Here is a 24,420-nt window from a genome sequence, read left to right as displayed (position 1 = left end):
GTACTGATTTAATTTGTTTCAGGATCATGTAAGATCAAAAGGCAAAACAAAAACACACAGAAACCCTCTTTTCCTACTGAAATGGCCATTAGGTGCAGTTTTCCAGCATTGAAGTCCCTAGTATATTCCAGCCCATGAAACTGAATTAAGAAGATGGAGCATCATGCTGAATAACAGACTTTCCCAAGCCCTTTATGTGTAGGAGAGAGAGAAGTTTCTTGAAATGTTGTACCCTTCATGGAAACAAATGTCAAGAAAAAGAATGTGAACAAAACCTGTAATGCTCTGCCAAGTGCTGTAGAGGCCTCTGCTAGAGTCTCTAGCATCTTGCCTTCAGAGCAGGTTTCACAATCTAACGTGTCAGATCTTCCCAGAATTTTGTCTGAAGTAGTACACCTAGAAACTGGATCCCAGAAAAGGCGACCAGGCACTGCAATAATATCAAAACGGTCAGATTCTTCAAACATGTCTCAGACGCCACTGAACCGGCCCGTCATCCCACCGAGAAGACCTTGCTTCAGGGTATGCTATATCTGTGGCAGAGAATTTGGGTCACAGTCTATTTCTATACATGAACCCCAGTGCCTAGAGAAGTGGCATATTGAAAATAATCAGCTACCAAGGCATCTCAGAAGAGCGGAGCCCAGGAAACCTGAGGTCCTTACTGGTGGTTCCTGTACGCTTACAGCTGAAAATGAGGCAGCTTATCATAGTGCTCAAGCCCAGCTCCTGCCCTGTGGAAACTGTGGCCGAACCTTCCTTCCTGACCGTCTCATTGTGCACCAAAAGTGTTGCAGAGGAGGTAGCAGCAGTGTGGGGCTGTCAAGCTCTAGTCCCCGTAAATCTGGTAAAGGCCCAAGCTCTGGGTCTGGCTCAGCAAGTGATGATCCATCTAAGACCCGTCGAGGAAAAAGTGGGGCTGCACCAGACGTATTAGACAAGGTAAATTGCTAAGCATGTGCTATATGAAAGGGTGTGGATGCATTTTGATGCTAGGCATTCCAGGGGATATGGGGTTTCCATCAAATTTAAAATCACTTTCCTTCAGAAGGATCTTTTGGCTCTGTGCAAATGTTTCTCTGCTGAATAGTAGGTAAAGGAAAGGGCAATACTGTGTGCGTAAGAGAAACTACTTATTCTGATTTCTTTCGATTTTCCTGTTGAAAGGGAGTAGTTGGGTTCTCATACTCTCTGGTCCTGTGAGAGTTATGTCCCCAAAAGGGACCATTGTGTGCTATAGTTCCCTAGGAGATTCTGTTGAGCAGCTTAGGCAAGCTTTGAATGTTACATGTTTTAGCAGGTATTAGGTATTTTTATTTAGTTAACATGAAATACAATCCTGTAAGCACTCCAGTGATTTTCATTTTTTTACTGTTATTCTTAACCTTGGCATGGAACACAAGTTTACTGAGGACTGCATGTTCAAAGGCAGCAACTCGGAGTATAACAACAACAAAATAAATAAGACTGCACATTTCTTTCCACTGAATTTGATTCAAGATCCAAGAATAAAGAAGCTGATTCACATTATCCAAAAGCTACACAAAGTTTTGGAAAATGGCATATTTTTTCTTCATTTGTTTCTGCACAAGCTGTCTTTTGGCCAGGAGTTTTGCAAAAAGATAGATGTCTAAATTTAGGCCCAGTGTCTAAAATAAAAGGCTTTTTTTTTTTTTTCAATGGGAGTTGGACTCTTGATTGCCTACATTATGTTTGAAAATGGGATTTAGCTTTCTCAGTCACCAAAGGAATTCAATGCTATGCAGAGCATTTCTAAAAACGTTTTAAAAGTCAAAGCATGCTGTATTTCAGTTTTCCAGCTTCTGAATAAAATGGAGATAACAGCATTACCCTAACAAACATGAGAATAAAGACAATGTGAGGTATTTTTATATTATGCTATTTGAGGCCACTAATTGATAGATATTGGCAAATTAGGTCCACTCCTCAGGTCTTCTATCAGCAAATTTCAAATAACCCACAAACTGTTCAAAGTGGATCAGGTGGATTTATAGCTATAAGAAAGGAGATGTTTTTGTTGTGTTACACTACATTGTACCATTTACCAAAGAACTGGCATTGCTCTAAAGGTGATTGTTCAATGAAAGGAATGGGTGTGAGGCAGACAGTTTTGTCGATCACAGATAATTCTGTATGTTTAAAAAAGGGGGGGGGGGGGGAATGTCCATAGTTATGTCATAAAAAAACAGGTTTAGAGTGTGGTTTGGCATTGAGAGCGACTCTGTAAAAATGTTGCCCTCTTGCACAACATATCTGCTCCCCGTGTGGATTCAGTCACATCTGCTGACTTGTTGAACAACAACATTATTACCACTTTTTACTTCTGTGAGCTCTGCAGGGCCAGAATGAAATGTGTTCGAATCTGTTCTTCCTTCTGTGTGAGCAACAGGTTTCGTCATTTACTTCCAAACAGTTACAGTTCATTGGTTGCAGCAGACCTAATGAGGCTGTACTGCTTGCAGTTTGTAATTGACTCTGAAGGACTTTATTATTAACGATGACTTTCAGGAATGGATGATGGATTTTACCTCTCTGACGTCCTTTATTTTATTTTATTTAGAGCTGTCCTTTTGTATAGAGGTACACATTAAAGGCAGAGATAAGAATGGAAAGAGTGAAAGAAATATCCTGTGATCCCAGGGGCTGTTCAGGACTTGCAAACTGCTTTTAAGAAGTGGTCAAAGGAAGCCTTTTTTCCATAGGTTTAAATTCTCTGTGTGAGGGTCTCCACCTCCAATTGAAAGTTTTGAAAGGTCCACACATTGAAGGATGTTGAAAAGCACTAAGCTCACGGAAGGACTGCAGATTCACTATGGACAGGGACAAGGTCTGGGTCTCCTCTACAGCCTTCATCATTTTCCAGCATATGGTTTTAATTTTGCTCACCTTAGCAGCTACTCAGCTGCTTATTAATTCTGTTAAAAAATACCAGTAGTGGAGTGAAATGGCAATCTGCTTTGGTCCTGGCAGGAAAGCATTTGAGGCAGACCATGTCTCACTTAACAGACCTACTCACTGTGACAGAGAATTATTTAAGTACCTGTTTAAAGTCCTGATTCAACAAAACATCAGAGGAAAGGAATAACTGAAAAAAACCCCAACATTTTTATAAATGTATTTAAGAACTGTAATGCTACTGTCAAATTAATTTATGCAATGAAAGATGTCCTAAATTAAAAAGCTGGATTTTCCTATTTTAAAAATAAAGATCTGACTGATTTGGTGGTACACCATGTGAAGGGCATTTTAACTTTACAACTGCAAGAACTTTTGCCTGTGTGCCTCTGTCCTGGGGCTCTCTCTCCCTTAGCAAGTGCAGGATCAACTGTCATTACTGCCAAACACTTAGTTTGGCATTAAATGCCTTTATAGCTGGGGACTCAATGGCCTCTGTAAGCCATCTCTTCCACTAACTGTCCTCGCTCTGAGAATGCATGAACACATCTGAGTTAACCATGTCTGGCTGTGTAAAACAAACAACAGCCTATGCTTAAGAGACTCCCAAAGATCACATCAGCTCAGAAATTCTGTTTTGGATTCTGTTGTGATACCCCAGACAATGGAAGTGATGTCTGGAACTACTGAAATTCAGACTTGCACTAGAGCAGAGTGTAGTTTTTATTCTTTCATAGACCAAAATGTCTGTTACATGTAAGTGAGTATTAATGACTTGCTGTGGCTATATGTGTTACAGTTTTTTTGACAACAGGTAATGCTGATTCTAAAATCCTATCAGACATGTCACTAGCATCTGGTGCTGCCATCTGCTGTTTTCTTCTTATCAAGTTAACTACTTAAAAATAAGATTTCGGTGATCTTCCTTTTCTGTTTGTAAAGCATTTTAACACTGGATAAGTCCTGAAAACTTGTGTAACAACAAAATGTTGATGTTGTATCTTGCTCTAGCATAAAGTCATCTAGTCACTTGGTAAAATGAAAACTCCTTCAGATGCTGTGTAATTCTAATGAAGGTGGGAAGTCAATGGTAAACTTTGCCTCAGTTGCAGCACATGCAGTTTTGAACATCTTCTTAGGAGAATACTGACAAATATATTTGGAAATATAGAAAGTTAGATGAGAATGAACAGTGAATGGATGGTTTGAATGAAACTTGAGTATTATCATTGGGAATGATTGAGCTTCCTGCCTTTCTGCTTCTACACAAATGCCACGTTCATTATACTGATGTATTTCTTTTAAAAGATACAACATCAGGAGTAAAATGGGGTATTCTAGTATTTCCAGTGGAGTAAAATCTTTAATTATCTGCATCATCTGGTAGAATTACCTTGCCATTCAAGGAAATTTCATACACAGGCATATGACCAGTCCTAACATTAGCCTGCTGTTGTGTCGGGGCAGTGGTTGAAAGCACTCCAGAAGGCAGTGAAATGCACCTTTGGATGGTCATAAGAGCCATGCCACAGCTTGTCCCTGTCACTTATGCAAAATGCCTCTTACTTTCCAGAGAGTAATGTGTGGAAAGGGCTGCTTTCATACAACATGATGCTGTTGCTAAGTGTTTGTACCCATCTTTTCCTGAACCTCTGTTCCTTGGGTGATTCAAGCCTATGACAAGAGCTCTGACCTAGAGCAGGAGGCCTCCCCACCTCCCATTAAAATACATAGATAATTAAACAAATAAGAAAGGTGGGGGGGTGTGCGGTCCTGGATAATAAATATTTATGGAGAGGAGTTTGGGAGTCAGTCTTGTTGGGTGTACTTAAGAAGAAATTAAAAGCTTTGTGCAGTATGGGAGGATTTGACCTCATGTAACACCATAACAGCAGCTTGGGGCTAACCTCAAGTAATGTCAGGTCTATTGAAAATACATAGTTGCATAGCCCTCTGAGCTAAATAACTTCATTCATGGTCACGCAGACATATTTAGCAGTCTTGGAGAAAAAAGAAAATACTGAGACACCAGAGGAAAGCCTAACTGCACTGTTAGGTATTTGTAGGTATTTTTACAATAACACATCCTCAGGAACAGACCTTCCCTACAACACTTTCTAAAAGTGAAAAACAAAGCAGTGAGCAGACAGCCTAGCCACTGGCCTTTGAGTAGTTTGGATTGGAAAATTGTGGTGATTCCAAAAATACTTTAGTTTCAAACTGCAGGCCTCCAGATGTGACATTTGGGATAGGCACACTCTGAAGAGAAAAAGAAATTAAGGATAAATATCATCAGCTGTAGAAATTCCAAATAAAGCTCATCATACTTTGGATTCCACAGTTAAGCAACAGAAGAGCTGTTACTACCAATTGTAAGGATAGTCTCCTTCAGGTTTTATTTTTCAGCTTTTTAACGTGTGTATTTGCAGAGAAGGATTTGTGTATATAATTTGATGTGTGGTGATGGTTCAAACTCACTACATTTCTGGAAAAAATATTTCCATCCTTAGAGTGATCTGATTCCTTTTAATTAATTCTGGTCTCTTCTATTGTTTCTGTACAGTTTTTAATTGTGGAAGTTACAAAACAGAGACATTTCTACTTGAACAGATTTATTAAACATTTTTTTCACCAAATAGGATTTAGTTATGAATCAATCCCAATTGATAACTTCAGAAAACAGAATCCTCTATTTAGCTGCAGGCCTGGTTTTGCTCGGTCGCAACACAAAACCCACCTATAAACACTCTGTCGGGATCTGGAGGGATCACAGTACAGCTCAGTCAGTCTTTAGGTTTTCAGGTGAGACTACCGAAAAGACCATCTCAGAACTGTGGAAATGTATCCAGATTGCACTGGATGGAGATCACTAACTTTTGTCTTGCAGATCTCTGGCAGCTGTTCAATAGTAGGACATCACAATGGCTTTAGAACAAGTGTGATGGATTTGAATGAAGCAGTCAGAGATAAAAGGCTATCTCTTTTCACTAGGGAAATATTTCTAAGATAAAAAAAATTTGATTTTAACAATGATATTTCTATGCATGTTAAATTTATTGGGAGTATTTAATTTTTTAAGTGATTTTTCACCTGTCTGATATCAGGGCTTTAATTGTCCTTGAAGCTATACATTTGTTTTTATCATATTACCCCATAGGGTGGAAATGATAGTGACAGTGCAGATTAAGTAAGTGTGATTTTCATTTGTACTAGGATTCCTTTTTCCCATTCTGGTATTATATAAAGAGTCCCTACAAACTAAATGTAAATCAAATTGCTCTTTCCTAGTTTTCAGCCAATAAATAATCAATTTTACTGAATGGCAGGGATCTAGCTAATGAAAACTAGAGAGGAAAATGTGTTCCCAGTGTTTTTACACCTAGCATTTCTTTTTAAAACCATTTCTAAAATGCTATAAGCATACCCATAAGAACCATGCACACTGAAATGAGTCCCCTGACCTCAAGGGTTTAGACTATAGTATCCTTATCTAAATCTCTCCAGAGTCTACAAAGAAACATACACTGCCTTCAAAAGACTCTGTATCTGGACCCAGAGTCTTATCTCCAAATCAGACAAGGTCTAGCTCAAGAGCTGAAGTAAGGAAGTAGGTGAAAATTGATAATGAAAAATTAGAGGGAATTCTTAAAACAGCTGTTGCTATATTCAGCTATGAATAGGAAGACAAAGTTATGTATATATAAAAAATACCTTGTTATCAAAGATGGCTAAGGAAATTCCATTTGAAAGTTAAGAGGATGAAAATGTCCTTGGAAAGACTGTCTTTGGATAAGTTATTTTTCAATTCACTGTGAGAACTTTCCAGATGAAGTCCAACTTTTCCCAGCAAAAATACACTTTGTAGAGTAGTATTTCTTCATGTAATTGAGTTTACATGTGTGATACAGGAAAGAAAGCTTATGCAGATTGTTCACTAATGACATTTTCAGACTGTAGCATAAATGCGAGAAGAGCTGCCCAGAATTTCTTGAATACACTGATGGGCTGACAGAGAGAGTCATAAATACTGGAACAGGTTATGCTTTGTCTTACACAGCAGCAGAGGAAAAAAATGAAATCCCCACCTCCCTTGTTTGAGTGAGAAAGGCTTCCCGTGTTTGGTCTGGCATGGCTGTCCCTCGACCTTTAGGAGGGCAGGGAATAGCTCGTCTCTTACTGGTATTCTGCAGTCAGGAGTGCAGGAAGTTCTGGCAGTTGTGAGACCCTTCAGTGCGCCTCAAAGTTCTGTCTCTGCGGTACATTTTTACGCTGCTCCTGGAGCAGGGCTGGTACTGACACCACGCCTAGCCCAGGACGTGCCGAAGGACACAGTCAAGTCCATAATCTGCAATACCACAGTAATTATATATTTTTCAAGCTTAGAATATGTATTTGTGGGGTTTGGGGTTGAGGGATTTTTTTCTTCCGTTGAGCTGTTTTTCTCTGTGAACAAAAGCAGATCTGCAGCGCAGAAACAATGACTTGCTTAGAGTCCAGTTCTGCCCCTGCTGCAGTCACTGGCAAAGTTCACACGGAGGCCTTTGGGATAAACAAGCAACAGTTCCTATTTTGCCCCCCTATCCTGAAATACCCTGGATTGGTTTTAATCCTTCAAGGCCAAGAATTCCACCAGCTAACTGAAGTAACACGGGGTTAGGGACCACAATCACAAACTTGAGACAGCTGCCCTCACTGTCCAGTTTAAGAGAGATGCTAAGACTGGGCACAGCACTTTAACTGTGTTCTACCTGAAGATGGGGTCTTTCTGCTACTGCACTAGATATCAGCAGTTAGCTGAGGAAGATTTTATTGCTGCTTTCCATGTTACTTCTGTTTGGTAGATAAAAAAAGGGCTTCAACACTTAAGATCACGCTGCGCTGCAGCAACCTGATCAAGCAGAGGAGTTGTTTCTGCACGTGAAGACTCAGTATTTCCGTGAACTTGATGGTGTGAAAATAAAAGAGCTAAAACCTACATAGCTAAGTGTTAATTAGGTGACAGACATGAACTTTCAGCCCAGTATCTGTAGAAGGAGCCTACCTGTTCCAGGTGGCCAATTTATGAGGCAGTATCTCTTACAGGCTTCAAGACTGAATCCAGACAAAATGAAACTGATAGAAACAGTTACACTGATCTCACAGATACGAATCGGTTTCTTAATCTACATGATTGTTTTCATCCAAAGTTGTTCTGATTCAAAATTAATGTTTAAAACAATATTTATTCTTCTTCACAATTATTATTTGCAGGCACAAGTGATAAGACGGCCACCAGCAGTGATTTGTTACATATGTGGCCGTGAGTACGGAACAAAATCTATTAGTATCCATGAGCCACAATGCCTGAAAAAGTGGCACCAGGAGAATGACCTGCTACCCAAGCACTTGAGAAGGTCAGAGCCCAAAAAGCCTGAAGTCAGTCCCATACAAGGTAAGCTACAGACCAAATGAGGAAATGGGAGGAATAAAGTGGGACGAAGAAAAAAAAAAGAATTTTAAGCTTCTGTCGTTGGCACGTGATAGAGCTCTTCATTTGCCGTTAAGCACTGTACTTGCTTAACGGTTTGCAAGTCCTTCTTTCTCCATTTTACTCTGAAGACAAGGTAGCCATCATGGCTTTAAGCTTTCTGTTAAGTATCCTGTTCTCCTTTTGTGCTGCATCCATGAGAAGTAAGAGCAGTCGTTGCCTTGTGGGACATGCCTCCTGCGACAGTCCTCTTTATGTGTCAGTATGTTCTGAATCAAAACACAAAAAGAGTAGCAACCGGCTTCACAGCTACATCACTACCTTTTGACTACTTTCAACGCTGTAGAAAGGCGTATTTTAAAATGGGCTAAAGCATCCAAGAATCATGTGCAGACTTGACAGATACAGTCATTAAAATAAAATACCCTTCAGGCAACATAGGGATAGATACTTTAGCCAGGTGTTGCACCTATAGCGTTGGTTATAAAAAAAGCCTGGCACTAGCACTTAGCAGTGGTAAACAGTGAGTGGCCTCGAAAATAGGCATTCTGTGGTAAAATAAGAAATACAATACTAGATGGATGATGACTGGTAGTAAATAAGGTATTTTTAAAATCTACCTATAACATATACTGTAGTTTCAGGTTTTTATTAAAATATATTTATAGATAAAAATGCAGTATCTTCTACGATGAACATCGTGGATGTTATTGATCCCTTTTTATTTACAAGCCTTAGAAGCTTTCTTTGTGAGACGTTATAATATAAACACAGTGGGAAAAAATATATGTAATATAAAATAAACATTTTATTTCTGCCAGTTATATGTGTTTGTGCTGAGGGTTCTGTTTTGTAAGGTGCCTAGATCCCACTTCTTCAAATCAATGAAAATTGATGATCCCCAGCACCCAAGAGAGCTGGGCTCCCATATGTGTCCCAGGGGTGTGTGCTTACTGTAGGACCAAAAGGAAATCTCATCTGTGCTTAGCCTGGAAGCTGCTTCCAGGACTTCCCCATTCCCACATGAAGTTATTTCACCATTTCATCTGGATGCTTTCCCTGGCCTTGCCAGCTAGTCTGAGCTACTTTGGGCCAAGTTTGGACCACTTGCTTATAGGCAGTTAATTCACCCACTTTTTTTTTTTTATATTCCCCATAATTTCCCACAGCTTCCCCTAATGTCTGGAAAAGTAGACAAATTCTCCTACAACTGACTGTGAAAGAGTCATACACTAGATCAGTTTACAGCAGTACAAAGAAATATGTCCCCAGAAGACACACACAGAAGAGAGCAAGATCACCGAGAGCACTAACCAGCTGTTCAAAATAATAATAATCACAGCTCAAATAATACCAGATCAGGACTTGGTTAATGGATGCCAAGCAGCAGAGTTGAATCTGCAGTAAAAGATAGGTTCAAAAGACATTTTCATTGTATTTGCTCTTTTTGTTGTTAAGCTCTTTTTAATTATTACATGTTGTGTGGAAAAAAAAGATGGAGAAAATGAGAATTCCATCTGAAAGCGGAGGATGCAAAAGGACAAATCAGGTTATTTTGAAATACACTATTCTTATTTTGAAGGAGTGGAAGCAGAAAGACAACCACTCTTTGAGAGAATAATCCAGCAGAAGGCTCCCAGATATGAATCAGAAAATTGTCTCATTTATGCAATGAGTCATATCAGGCGCCACACATCTCTTATGAGGTGGTGTATGCCCACGGTTCCCCAGGGGATACTGACCTGCTTCCAGCATCTGTCCCTAAATGCCTGCTGATGCAAGTCTGATCAGTTCTGTAGCTTGAGCTAAAATTGTTGTTTCCCCTGCAGTTGCCTCATGCTCCTGGCCTCAAGAAAATAATCTCAGTGTTGTTCTTTTTCCGTAAGACTTACTCTCGATCATCTGGTAAATTCTATAACTGACCTTGAGACCACATACACGTACTGCATGTCTCATAGTTTCTCAACTTAGGGAGGAGGGATTACCCCTGTTGTTGAATGGAACAGGCAATGTTCAAAAAAAGCTCAGAAATATTAACTGCTTACATAAAACTTTTTATAACTTACATAAATCTTTTTCTGAAAACTCAAGTGTCACGGGAAGACAACCGCTGCCCTGATTACACAGTGTTTTGTTTGTGGAATGCCTAACACATGCCTGCAAGGAGAAAGTCATCTCTCTCTCTCTTTTTTTTCATATTCAATAAACTTTCCAAAGTACAGAAAATACACATTCATTTCCTGCAAGCAAAGGGGATATTTGTCTCAGCCAAGAAAAGAAACACTACTTGGTTGCTCTTCTAACAAAAAGAACATTAGGAACAGGCATATTAAGAGATCTAAGGCTTATTGTGGTTATGTGAACCATTGGATATGAATCATATTAAAACTGTATGGGCCTTTAATGAAGAGCTCTATCATGTGCCAATGACAGAAACCATGAAATATTTTTAAATGCACAAATCCTTTTCTTTTAAAAATTGTCTGCTGTTAACGGTTCACAAAAGCAGTTTTTTAGTCTTTTTCTGTATTGTCATACCTTTTGAGAAGGGCGAAGCAAATACATCTTCAAATCAAGGCATGTACGTTTTTTTCTGCATGCACTTCAAATGAAAACTCTTAAGATCTAAATCCAGGTATTAAGCAACCTACCTGGCCTTTTTGGAAATCAGTTTGAAACAACACTATGTGAAAGTCCATTTCAAGATAAAAGTAAACAAGATTTCTTTATACTTAAATAAAATCTTGAAAGTATATCTGATGTGAGTGTTTGAAGAATGCTCCTGAGCTTTCAGAGCAGTCACTCTTCCCACAGTGGAAAATAACTGAGGGTAAGACTGGATTAGTGTTTAGATGACAATGGATGCATCGGTGCAATGACCTCACTGGAAGTTGTGGCTTAAAAGAACTGTAGGTTTTGTCTGTAAGGTTTTACGCTTACCTAAGCTTTACTCCACTTATTGGCAAAACTTGCATAGACTTCAACAGGAAGAAAATTGGGCCCCTTGTTCAGAACAGTACAAAGAGCATATTCTCAAGTATGATAATGCTCCAACCCATTGCCATGGTCAGATAACACATGCTCATTAAACAGAACTTGAAGTAAAGCCAAAAAGTGAAATTTGCTGATAATAGTATGTATGCAAAGATGTTAATAATTAGCTGAGAATGCATATCATAACACACAGCATGATGTTTTCTCTGTACTCTCATACAATACAGAATGATTCAGTTTTAAGTTAATTTAATTCAACCCATGGGACAAAAAGCAGAGTCTTTTTTATATATTTTTTACTCTTTTGCTTCTTTCCTTTCTTTCTTTTTCATTTGCAAAAGCAATATGGTTTGGTTAAACTGAAAGGCTCAGTCAACAGGTATTTCCTGAAAATATTTTCCATAAAGAGTTGAATGTGGGTCTCCAGAATGAAAGCTGATACTTTCTTTTTTTAATTTTCCAGCCAAAGGTTTCTATGATCTTGATTCTTTAAATGAGGCTGCCTGGATCAGCGCCCAGAAACAGCTAGTTCCATGTGATATTTGTGGGCGTACTTTTCTTCCAGACAGACTGATCGTCCACCAGCAGTCCTGTAAACCGAAACCTGCAATGTGAAGTGGATGTAACACACATGCATAAATATGCATGCATGCTCACACAGACACACACACACATGCACCCGTACCTTCCAGCCAAACCATGAGAGAAATAAAATCCAGCTGGAGAGCCACAGGCATCAAAACTGTAGTGTGTCGTCAGATCATGTGATCCAAAAGCCTCCAGAGTAAAATCAGCAGTTGCTACTGTAGTGTAAGGTCAAATATGGTGATTTTTTAGCCCAGTAGTAGCAAAAATGCCTCCTCATTTCTGTCATTCAGGTAGCGTCACCTTGAAACCACAGTTTGAGAGGGATGGCATAAGAATACTTGAAAGTAATGTTAACTATCATCTTCCTTCTCCTGATCCTGTGCTTTGTTGGGTGCAGGAGAACCAAAGTGAAGAATCTTCCCAGGTCACTTTCTGAATCGCTGTGCTGTCTTCGTCTCTGTTGGTCAAATGTGGGATGTTCTTCAGCCCCACTGATTTCACAGCCTTTCAGATTTAGCTATCTGGACCTTTGAAAGAAGTTAGGCCTTCTGCATGCATTTCCCATTTTACATGGCATGTTTGGTTTTTTGTATTCAGCGAAGGACAGAAAGAAATGAGCCATAGCTGTTAGGGGTCTTTCACCTCAGAGATCCCCAAGAGAGTATCACAGAGGCATCCATCTTGTGGTTTTGCTTTTCAACAGATTCATGAGACTGTCAGGAGCTTCCTTGTCTGCAGGGGCATTTGGCTACGCGTCCCTTGCTCAGTGAATATATTCACCTACTGTTTCAGAAACTGAAGCTTCAGGCAACTTTTAGGAAATAAGAGTTTCGATGAGGAGTAATTCATTGAATCTCAGTGGAAGCAAAGCCAGAGTGATGTTGATCAGGAAAATTAATTCTTTGAAAATTTTGTTTCCCCTCTATTGAAGACTTGTCTAGTTAGTGTAAGGACCTCCAGCTGAACTTGACTAATCGGAGAAACCAAGTAGCTCCTTTGGGTTTGCTGTTTTTGACGGGTTTTTTGTGTCCTTGTCTGTCTTTGGCACAAGACTATTCATTGACTTCCACACAGAGCTTAAATCCATGGAGCAATCCAGTGTTCATATCCTTGTGGGACAGTGCAGCTCATGAAGCCCTTGACTGCTACAAGTGAAACATTCCCATATAAAGGGATCCAGCCATGGGATAGAAGCAGAGACTGGCTGTTTTTAGAAAACACCCCAAAAGTGCCCTCTTCTTTGAGCATTTCTTTCTTGAGAATGATACTGACCATGTGATTTATCCTCAGCTCAGTAAACCGATCATGCCAAAAATTTTGTAAGTCAGAGGAGCACATCTTTGTCATGAACTTGGTAAAAGAAAACATATTTTTATGTCAAGCCAAAACAAGCATGGTGTGTCAGATAGCTGGAATAAAATACCACCCTGCCCTCTGTGCCAAATGTGACCATAACAGAGTGCCAGTATGGGCAAGAAGGGTAGGTATTATACAAGAAAGCAGTGGGGAAGGTGTTTGAATGTGCTATTTTGAAAAATGCTATTATGTTACGTAGCAGAATCAGTGCCAAAACACATCAGTGAATAGGTTAAATACATGAAGGAAGTAATACTCACTTTAACAAGGTACAGCAGAGAGCACTTTTTATTATTATTTTACTTACTCTGAAGTGTTTTATTAAGTAGTCAGTGAGGTTATTCAAAAGGTATGACAAAATCCAATACAAGTCGTTAACCAGCAATATAGGCTTCCTGATATCACGAAAGAAGCTGTACCTCATGTATGTTTTCACCTTCAGGCTTAAGGCCTAGAGCTGGCTGTTACGTATTGTGTGATCGATGTGACTTTTCTCAGAGCACTCATACTTACTATTGTACTCACAAATCAGATGAAGTGGATGTCTTCATACACACGAAAATGAAATATGGGTACCAGCAACTTTTCTTTTCCAAGCTATCAAGCTGTGTGATTTGTGGCGTAAGTGAAAAAAAGAAGTAATATCATTGTTCTGTTATTAGAGGAACGCTCCTGGCTCCAGCCCTGGCGGGCTGTTAATTCAGACTGGGAGAGGTACCAGCATTCTTTGATGAAAATAATTTCCAAAACAATCAATGGCACCTCAGCAGCCCTTTCATCTTCAGAATGAGAACTGTATTGTCTGAAGATAGATATCTTCAGGAGTCAAAGGTTCAGTTTCTGTTCTACAGTGCAAAGCTGTGTAAACCCCGCAGATCTGTCCTTGTTAGTGTCTCCAATGTAAGGAGAGTCGCTGGCGGAGCTGGACCAGTGCCATCTCTCCTCCTTTTGGCTGGGAGAAGGCATGTGGCCTGAGGAAAGAACAGGGGCGCTGCTTTGTGATTGCTAGACTGGCTCCTAGGAGCTGTTGGCAGGCAACATACACTGCAAGACCTTGGAGGCTGTTGTAATTCACATCAAGTGCTGGCCCACTGACGAGTGGCTTGGTAATTGGAGGATTATGGATGTCACGCAATCTCACCTTTGTGTCCACTCTTCCTCCTCTTGGACCCCTCTTCCTTTTGTCAGATATGATAAGCATTTTTTGGCTACCTCTGCCTCACTGAGTCATCAAGACTCACAGAGTCACTTCAAGAGCAGAAACATGTTTTAAAGAAACTAAACAGCTTTTGCAGAGTCACTGCAGTCTTTGGCATTAAAAATTTAGCCCTGCTTTTTGGTGGGATTCAGATGTCAGAGTCCCCGTGTCATTCTGAAAGTTGGACTCGGAGTCCTGATGATTTTAGATCTGTCAGAAATTTCACCCGGAACAGTTTTTCTGTGTTTCATTGTTGGCTCTACTCTTGTCTATTTTTTATTTTCTGGATTATTATCCCAAAAAGCTATAAAATCTGCCTGATGAGCTAAGCAGAGTGTTTATAAACAATCACAAAATTACTGATATTAATTAATAATTACTGATATGTACTTTTAGTGTGCTGTTGTGTCGTGCCCAGAAATACCACTGTATGGGAGCTCCTGAAGCCATAAGCCTGAAGTATGGTTTCCACATCAGCCTTTGATGGAGTCAAATGAGGATTTGGCAAATTAAGAGCTGCCTTTGCTTATAGGTGATTGCTTCTGAGCTCTGAACTTAACGTGGGATCTGTGAAATGGTGAGCCTTACCACTCACAAAGGCAAGTCAACATTGGGCTGAGAGGGCTGATGGTGAGACCAGAGCATGCAGGAACTCAGCAGGAGGCAACAGCCCTCAGAAAGATCTCAGAGGTTGTAACATCCCCTTTACTCCATAACACCATGGGTACAATGATTTTCAAAATATGTAGAAATATCAAAAGCATTGACATGGGACTGCATATCATCCCATTTCAAACACTGACAAGATATCACTGTCACTCACATTTCCAGGTTACTCTGTCATGAGCTTTTCTGCTGAGTTCACCAGCTCTTGCGTTAGTTTGTGCCAATGATGATGGTGAATTCTGTGGCAAGATTTGTTCACTGGGAGAAACACTGATGGTGCCTTCATGATTTGCTCTCAACAGAGTTAAAATGAGATCTTATGAGCATTTTTCATTATTGCTTGGCATTTATCATTCTGACTTTTTTGCACAAGAGGAAAAGGAAATGAGAAATTGAGCTACTTTGCTTCCTTTGTTTCTGTACTTTAGTGATTTGTCACTTAACCTTATCTTGTCCACTTTTGGTTCACTGTGATTTCCAGCTCAATCCCATGTTTTCTACTGGCACAACAAATCTAAAGAGCTGAAAAATGTTTTCCTGTACTTCAAAAACAATGACATTCCATCTAGTTTGCCACCAATGTTCTGATAGCAGCTAAAACTATTCCTGGACAAAATATACAGAAAGTCAGAACATGGATTGACAAGTTCAATCACATTAAACAAATGAGCATCCACTTTCAGACCATAAATAAAATCCCTGACTGATGTTTTAGTTCAGCCAGTTAAACCTACCAGTTCCAATGAAAAAATCAGACATTTTAGAAAAGCAATCCTGAAGATCATAGTCAAGCTAGATGAGTTTAACTGATTTCAAAAATTGGACATTAATGAAAGAACTCATAACTGCAGATAAATATTTTATGTAAAGTGGTATAGTTTAGCAAGTTGAGAATGTCACAGTCCTTTAGTTACCATACAAGCTTCAAAAGGTCCCACATCTTTAAGGGCAGTAGCAAAAAATGCCTAGCAGGCCTTAACAAAACAGTTTCATGGACCCTTTTTCTTGAAGACTACCAGCACTTAGCAGACCACAGCTTGAGGAACAAAAAATTTGTTAATGCAATGTCAGTTTCTATCTAAAAGATAGTTAGAACTTACTGTGAATCTGTGAATTCTCTCAGTGTGGCATAGACCTGGAAAATATATAGCACTGTATAGAAAATATGTTTTCAGCACTGCTTCCTGACCACTGACAGTTCGTATGCTTAAGCTTTGGTTCAGTATTTGTAAACATAAAATTTGATTCTGTACTCACTGAAGCCAAGTACCACACTAGCATATGGGTACAGGATGGAGCTAGAAAAGCTAAGGGATCAATCAGATATTGACACATATATGTCTTAATCAAATAACTTCCTGGAGGTTTTTATGATGGCACACAAGCTTTCATGGCCTATGTTTGTTTAACAATAGAATTTCAAAATTGGGAATTAAGTTTGTTTTTATTACCCAGTTCAGGGAGCTGGTCCATGCAGAAGGAATTCTAGGGAGGGTCTTGTCTGAATCGGTATTTTCTCTGGGGCTCCTGTCTGCCCAGGTGGTTAGTTTTGCTTCACTGTCAGTGGGACAGGGTATCCTGAATTCTGTATTTCTGAATTGTGTCAACCAAAGTGGGTCCAAATGAGTTTACTGTATCTGGAGACATGCCACACTCAGCAGGACAGTAGGATCATGTAAAAGCAGGATTCAGCAGGGGCATGATGTCCACTAGGAAACAACACCTACAAGCCTGGAACACCCTCCAAGAAGTTGCCTGAGGGACTGTCTACATTCTTGCATGCTGTTACTCCCTTGCTCGTCAGTCAGTATCATAACTGACACACACAGAGTATTATTGACTCTAGGGCATGCAAGGGTTAGGGACTCATCCTAAATCTATATTTCTTAGCAAACTTCTGGCATTTGCAGTTCAAGAAAAATTGTTACAATCTGCATAAGGTTGAGAAGAGAGCCATGATTATAGAACTGGAAAATCTACCTGACAAGTAAGACTCCAGGAGCTCAGACTATTTAACTTTTCAAAAAAAGATTAAGAAGTGCTTCACAGATGGCCTGTATATATCCAGATTACAGAGCTTTCTTTCCAGAAGAAAAGATTTAACAATCTCCAAGGCAGGAATTTGATGCTAGACAAACTCAGAAATAAGCAGCTCAGAACTTTCAAACAGTGGAGCATTTTATTGAGATTTGCAGTGGATAGTCTATGGCAGGATTTTTGCAAACTAATCGAACTTTTAAAAAAAAAATTATGCATAGGTCTAATATGAATAAATTCAGGCCAGCCTTGTGTTACAATATAGTCTGTGGAACAGTGGACTAGAAGACTCTTCCAGATTATAATGAAATATAATAATTGACATATAATTTTCAGGACACAAAACCATTTGCAAAAGTCTAAGAAATATATTACAAGTAGCCAGTGGTATCTCTGAATTAGGTAGTTAAGACTTCAAAGGTAGCAATTAAGTAGAAACTGAAAGATGCATGTCTTTTAGAAGTCTTTGCATCTTCAGTTAACCCCATCTCTCCAAGAATGTAGACCCCATCAAACATGTAAATAACAAGAGAAAACTACTTCTGAAGGCAAGCACAGTTGACCTGGGGTAGGATTTGCACCTGGATTTGGAAGTTCAATCAGACTGCAAAGTAAGATTGGGATAAGAAGGTGTTCTGGTTGTGGCTGGGATAGAGTTAATTTTCTTCATAGTAGCTAGTACGGGGCTATGTTTTGGATTTGTGCTGGAAACAGTGTTGATAACACAGGGATGTTTTCATTACTGCTGAGCAGTGCTTACACAGAGTCAAGGCCTTTTCTGCTTCTCGCACCACCCCACCCCACCCGCAAGTAGGCTGGGGGGGCACAAGAAGTTGGGAGGGGACGTGGCTGGGACAGCTGACCCCAACTGACCAAAGGGATATTCCACACCATATGACATCATGCTCAGCGTATAAAGCTGGGGGAAGAAGGAGGAAGGGGGGGACATTTGGAGTGATGGCGTTTGTCTTCCCAAGTCACCGTTAGGCGTGATGGAGCCCTGCTTTCCTGGAGATGGCTGAACACCTGCCTGCCGATGGGAATTCCTTGTTTTGCTTTGCTTGTGTGTGTGGATTTTGCTTTACCTATTAAACTGTCTTTATCTCAACCCACGAGTTTTCTCATTTTTACTCTTCCAATTCTCTCCCCCATCCCACCGGGGGGGAGTGAGTGAGCGGCTGCGTGGTGCTTAGTTGCCAGCTGGGGTTAAACAGCAACAGAAGGTCTTCAGAGCAGCAATGAGAGAGATCTCTGGACACAAAATTTTGAGATACCGTCTCAAATGGAAGATAAGCTGCTGGTCTGGTCAGAAAGAAGAGAATGATTTCAAAACAAGTAAGTGCTTTGCCTTCCTTGCTTTCTCTGGTGCCTTAAGGGGAGAAAGATTTATCTAGGTTAGCTCATAAGACTTGTAAATCTAAATGGTTAGGAAACTGGCTCTTTCAGGTTAGTTTCACACTTTATTTTTGTAATACATCAAATTCAAAACAAGTTATACTTACTACTGTCTATTTACACCAGGTTTAAAGGCTGGAAAGATGTGAAAAAAGGGCACCGCCAGATGCAGCTTGTGATAAAAGCAGATTTCCAAGACCTCCTTCTCCAGTCTACTCCCTCTTTGCACAAGTGTTGGGTTTGTTAACATCTAGGAGGTAGACGAGATATTTCAGGAGCAAGATTGGAGAACAGATTACGGTGCCAGACCTTGGTAGTGATGCAGTCCATTGGGCAATGGATAGTTTACTTGTAAAAGAAAACCCCATGGGCCCCGTGTAGCCCAGACTCAGGTGAGTACAAAAAGTGCTGTAAAAAAGCTACCATAGCCTTCCCTGTACTTGTCTTCCTTCCTGCATCCCCTCCTCAACCATTTAGCCTTATTTGATGCATTTGGACAGAGGTGTCTTCTCTGAATACCTCTTGGAGAAGTTTCACTTCTCAGTATATTGCCATGAGGTTGCAAAATATGTGCAACATGGAAGAAGCAGGAGTCAGAAACACGGATCACACTGCACACTCCATGTTACAAAGTGGTAAACTGGATGTACTCAAATAATATAGCAGAGCCACATGGAGGGTTTTTAATCCCTTAATATGTAATATTTACATTATATCACTGGGAAGATAAGATTTAAAAAGAACACGCAGCTTGAAAACCGCAGTCGTGGCTGTGAGAATGAAGAGGTTTAGTCTGTTCAGCTTATCGAAAGGAAGACAGAGAGGCTGTTTGATCTGTCATGCATGCTATATTTCAGCTCTGAATTTTTGAAAAACAAACCAAGTTCAAGGGTAGAAATGAGCACTTACAATCACAGAATTCCAGTTCTGCATGCTTAATCTTGACATGCCCAGGATCCTGTGCATGTTTTACAAACTCATCTCATTTAGGTAATGTAACTGACTAGATACCAAATTCCTCACTGATGTGGCACTAAAAATACCCAGTATAATTTCCGGAATATCTGGTTTAGCAAAACTTACACTTCTGAAAAGACAAGGGAGGACACCCAGGCCAGCTTAACTCGGCTCTTCTGAAACAGCCAATGGGAAGTATCTGCGGTCCTCTAGTGTTTTCCATACATTATGGTCTATGAAGCTGACCTGAATGCTGGAGAGACTAGCCCCAGCCAGTTGGTAAAAATGTGACTATGGTATGAAGCAGTCTGGACAGGCAGTTTCTTTTCAAGGGAGGTAAGAGGCCTTTCTACTTCACCTGTGAGTCTGTGGTCAAAGGATACAGGTACTTACATACCTCAAGAGATCCAGCTGTGTTTAAACAGAGAATTGTAAGCTGTCTAAATGATGGAGCGAGCTGTTGGCTTGTGCAAAGGTTTGTCACATATTAGGAAGGAGCTGAAGATGGTCTGTGGACTTGATGATGAACAAGTGACAAGTATAATGTCAGGCAGCATAGTATTTCTAAGAGTGAAGAATGGAAGGGAGGTCCTATCCAGTAGAGTTCACAGCAAGGATATATATGTTATGGATATCTTGAGGTTTCTTATTAGAACTAAGAAAAGATTTCTGGAGTCTTCACAGAGCTATAGTTTGATTTCTTCCTGACTGTGACCCTCTCAAATGTTGGTAGACTCTGCTATTCTAAGGAAAACCTGTGTGCAGAGAAGGGGAGGTGGTAGCATAGGTCCTGAGGTCCCTGGTCAGTGACTCCAGACCAGGAATGCTAGTGCTAACTTCCATGTCCGGGATGCACGCTGAATGTCAGAGCATTCCAGGCAAGCCTATGGGTTTCACAGCACTTCGAAAAGCTCAAGGAGAAGGACTCTCATCCTTAATAGCTGGCACTTCTTTGTAACACAGTTCCAGCAATCTAGCCTGAGGTACAGGGAAAGATCAACTCATAGTTATCTGAAGCCAAAGTTTAACACAACACAGCCCTTATTCTGTTTTCTCTGCTTCTTGAGAGTTCCCTTAGTCCAGTTTATAGCTTCCTCTGTATCATCAACCATTTGAGTCCTGCAGTTGTTTTCATGCCCAAAACCTGATTACAACACCTCTCTTCACAGATGGTTGTTTTGCTGCTGACTTGATTGGCTCACTTATGGGGTAGACTTTCATATTTTCTTTTCAAATTTACTTTTCATCATGTATTTTCATTCATTTAAATAAAATTCCATAGAAAGTTCTGCACAGTACAATTACACAGATACAGTTAATTAGTTTAAAACAACCATATGAAATAGCTATTCCTTGGCATCCAAAAGCTGCTGTACCATACCAGTAAAATGAACCAGTCCTTGCAGAATCATTTAGAGATTTTTTTTTATTGACAAAATCAGCATGAAGGTATGTCAAAGTTTTGCTCCCTTCATTAGTGAAAACTATCATGAAAACCCAGCTTCGCTGGCATTGGGAGTGGTGGTCTCCAATGCAGGCAAGATGTTTGTCATGAATAAAGAGTGGAGCAGGAAAAGGATGGCAGTTGTTGAGAGCAGAGTTCCAGCACATACCAACTGCTTTTCCACACTGTGGTTATACAGATGTTTCTGATCAGTTCTGCTTGGGCCAACAAGGAGGTTTGGGACTTTCTGAGAGGTAACGCTGTAACTGAAGCTGACCAACAACATGGCTATGCTACAGTCTGCAGCACTGCATTCAAATGTCCAGCTAATTTCAACTTAGCAAGATCTGATCTCAAAAGTAGTCTAACCATGATGGTCCAAATAGGCTAATATATTCTGTTTGCAGTCAGATTTTGCAGCATGTGTGATGTTCCTTGCTGTTAAGGTCAAGTTCTGAACTGCTCCTGCCTGAACCCCTTTAAAAATACCCCAGGTATTTCCACCCATGTTGCATTTCTCAGTGTGTGTCACCTTAAGTCTAGGAGCAATAGCAAGCTAGAACCCTTTGAAGAATGCCAAACATATATGTGAAACATTTTTTTCAATTACATCTTTTCCCAGAAAAACTTAGTTAAACATTTGTAAATCCTTTAACCTGGGGAGTGGGGAGAGAAACAAAGCAATTACACAAATGAAAGCTGAACAATTTTTAGGATTGGTTCTTTTGCTAGTTTTAGGAAGTTGTTTTTTTGTCCCTGTTCAATAGCATAATGATGAAGGGAGCAAAATCAGTTTAGGATAAAAAATAGAGGACCGAACCATTTCTACAACTTTGGTTTTGAGTTTCAAAAATATCTTTTCCCACCTTACTTTTTCTTTCATCCAAAGAATTTTCAGGTTCAAAAATTCCCCAAATATATTGTCTCCTTAGATTTAATTTCACTTGTTTCCTAAAAGCTATTTTTGTGGAAGAAGGAATATTATTATTACAGAATATATGACATTTTAATGGCAAAGTCCCATATGCAGCAGTTTCCTACAAGTCCCCACTCTCATGATTTTTCTAAATCTATAGAGAGAAAAGGTGTTTGGAAAGCACTTTGTTTGCTGCAAACTTGTCACCGATTTTGGCCATCACTTACATCTACACCAAGTTTGCTGCATCATCTTGTAGATGAGCTGCATTGCATAAAATAATACTAAACAATAACTGCATTGACACAGTTGATTACAGTTCGAAACTGATATAATCTCACAGTAGCACACACAGCACTCTACAATATTTGTATAACCACAGAAGTGACTAAAATATTCAGCATAGAGGAGGTGTCAATTATTCTAGAAAAAAAGATTCAAGTGCTTGTTGTTACCATATCTTCGTAGTATTAGATATTGCACTGTAGCAAGAACACCCCACTATTCAGTATGTCAAATATATTTTGTCCCTTCTTGTAAACAGATACTTTCACATGTGGTAAGAGTTGCCAAACATGCACCTTAAAAATGGAATTACTTACATTTTAACAAAAAACAATTTAAAAAATTAATAAGTTTTGTGAAGAGGGGTTGATGTTTGGGGACTAGCCCAAGAATAAAATAGCGAGAAGTAGTCTGTTGGAGCCATTAACACTGATGGGTTTGGGTTTTTTTCCGTGACTCTCTCTGTTCATTCAACTTTAAATGATTGACCGCTCTGTATCTGCAAGAGGCATTTGAAAAACAATGCACATTTGTGAAAGACCTTGTTTATCTGCCTTGTTTGCTCGTGAATCGACAAAGCCCAGCAGGTGGCAATATAAGCACTTCTCGGAATTTGAAATCATTAAACTCTTGTCGTCCAATAGCATTATTATGATTTAGTCATTTATAGCTCTGACTGGCATGGAAAATAAGCCTCAACACTGAAGATTATTTTATTCCCTAAAATAATGCAAATTCCATGTGTGAGAGTCTGGCATTCTTTCCATCTCTGGATCCTTCTTGTGTCTTTGGGATTTACCAAGTACTATTACATTCATCTCAGGTTGAACAGAGTGTCTTGCAGTTGCTGAGAGCAGATTACATTTAGAAACACACTTCAGATATTGTCTTTATTTCTGTAAGTTGACAGAGTGAGCTCTGATCAGAGATTTCTCCTGAAATGCTGTTCTAAGCGGGTTTTAGATATGAGTCACATGAAGTAAATATTCTCATCTGGTTAAGGTTTCAAAAGGTTTGCTCTATCTGCAATTAATCAACTTCCTTCAAAAGCTCAGTATGACTTCAAGGTCAAGTCTCCTGATGGCTAACTGATTGCCGGTTACTTTTGTGCATGACTGTATACTGTTTAGGGATCAGTGAAAATACTTGAGATCAGAGTAGAACGTTTTACTTCTAAACAGACTCAGACAAAAAGCTCATGGAAAAAGGTATGTGTAGGTTATAAAGGATATATTTAAAGAAGGTGTTTCTAGCTATAAACTACTTTCGTAAAGTGACCTGAATATCTGTATATGCTTAGAGAAATATATCGAGAAAGTGAGCCTAGTGGACATCAAGTTTTGTTCCGGGCTTCTGGGTACTGAAGTAACTGGAGAGTCCCCCAGGGTGAAATTAAGAACTGAAAGTGCTGGAGAGCCTCTGGGAACTCTGCAAGGACTGCGAAGAGATCTGACAGACTCTAATAACTGTAATACTTTGCACTCCCATTGCACCTTCCATTCAGAGCTCTCCAAGTACTTTAAAACCAGCCATTAGTTAAGGCTTACAGACTTTGCCAGGCGAGGCTCATTAACACTGTTTTAAAGTTGGGGAACTGATTGCTGCAGTGCAACATTACAAATCAATCCTGTTTTCCTCTGCTCACCCTGGCCTCCAAGAAATGGACCCTGACTAAGCTGTTTGCTAGGAACTTGAGGTTTGCCAGAAGCCTGATCTTCTGAACTATAGCAGGCAATCTAGAAATTAAAATTCATATTTCATATTGCAAGACTGGTTCTAGAATGTCAGATGCAGATAGACCAATCTGTCTATGTAAAATCCTTGGCATTTTCTGTGATGTTGAGGAGGAACAGGTCTTTGCAAATGTGGTCCCAAACAGGGATTATGGAGAACAGAACTGGTTGCTTCTGCTTACAGTGGTACAGTTGCTTGAGAAATGTCTTGAGTAACCTGCACAATGACAGGTCCTTTATTCCCCAGTTATACTCATGTGATACCTGCTACTTACACTCATGTCATGCATCTGGAGTGAAGGATGCCTTCACCGCAGACAAACCATGTACGAATGAGAGACTAGTTCACTCCAAGCATTCCTCCAGATGCCCCTACATCTCAAGAAGGAATCCTTCAATAATTTCCCAACCCACCACGTGCCAGGGAAGCCAGGACCTATCCTTATGCTATATGAGAACAATTCAGAG

The 24,420-nt window shown here is 39.8% G+C and overlaps 1 protein-coding gene across 1 annotated transcript; it reads left to right on the top strand.

The window, feature by feature from the left end:
- The first annotated feature begins 237 nt into the window (after window positions 1–237).
- Window positions 238–11,992, top strand: ZNF475 (zinc finger protein 475). The gene is made up of 3 exons (XM_076363338.1): window positions 238–942; window positions 8,167–8,347; window positions 11,841–11,992. Exons 1-3 carry the CDS (start codon window positions 238–240, stop codon window positions 11,990–11,992), a joined length of 1,038 nt encoding a protein of 345 aa, XP_076219453.1.
- The last annotated feature ends 12,428 nt before the right edge of the window (window positions 11,993–24,420 follow it).

This window comes from Aptenodytes patagonicus, chromosome Z (genome assembly GCF_965638725.1).
Source record: "Aptenodytes patagonicus chromosome Z, bAptPat1.pri.cur, whole genome shotgun sequence".
Lineage (NCBI taxonomy): Eukaryota > Metazoa > Chordata > Aves > Sphenisciformes > Spheniscidae > Aptenodytes > Aptenodytes patagonicus.
The sequence above is the reverse complement of the archived record's forward strand: the minus strand, read 5'-3'. Positions and strand labels throughout refer to the sequence as shown.

Coding starts and splice junctions, on each gene's coding strand:
- ZNF475 (XM_076363338.1), top strand. CDS start 238: ATGGAAACAAATGTCAAGAAAAAGAATGTGAACAAAACCTGTAATGCT. Junction 943..8,166: donor CACCAGACGTATTAGACAAG/GTAAATTGCTAA, acceptor TATTATTTGCAG/GCACAAGTGATAAGACGGCC. Junction 8,348..11,840: donor TGAAGTCAGTCCCATACAAG/GTAAGCTACAGA, acceptor TTAATTTTCCAG/CCAAAGGTTTCTATGATCTT.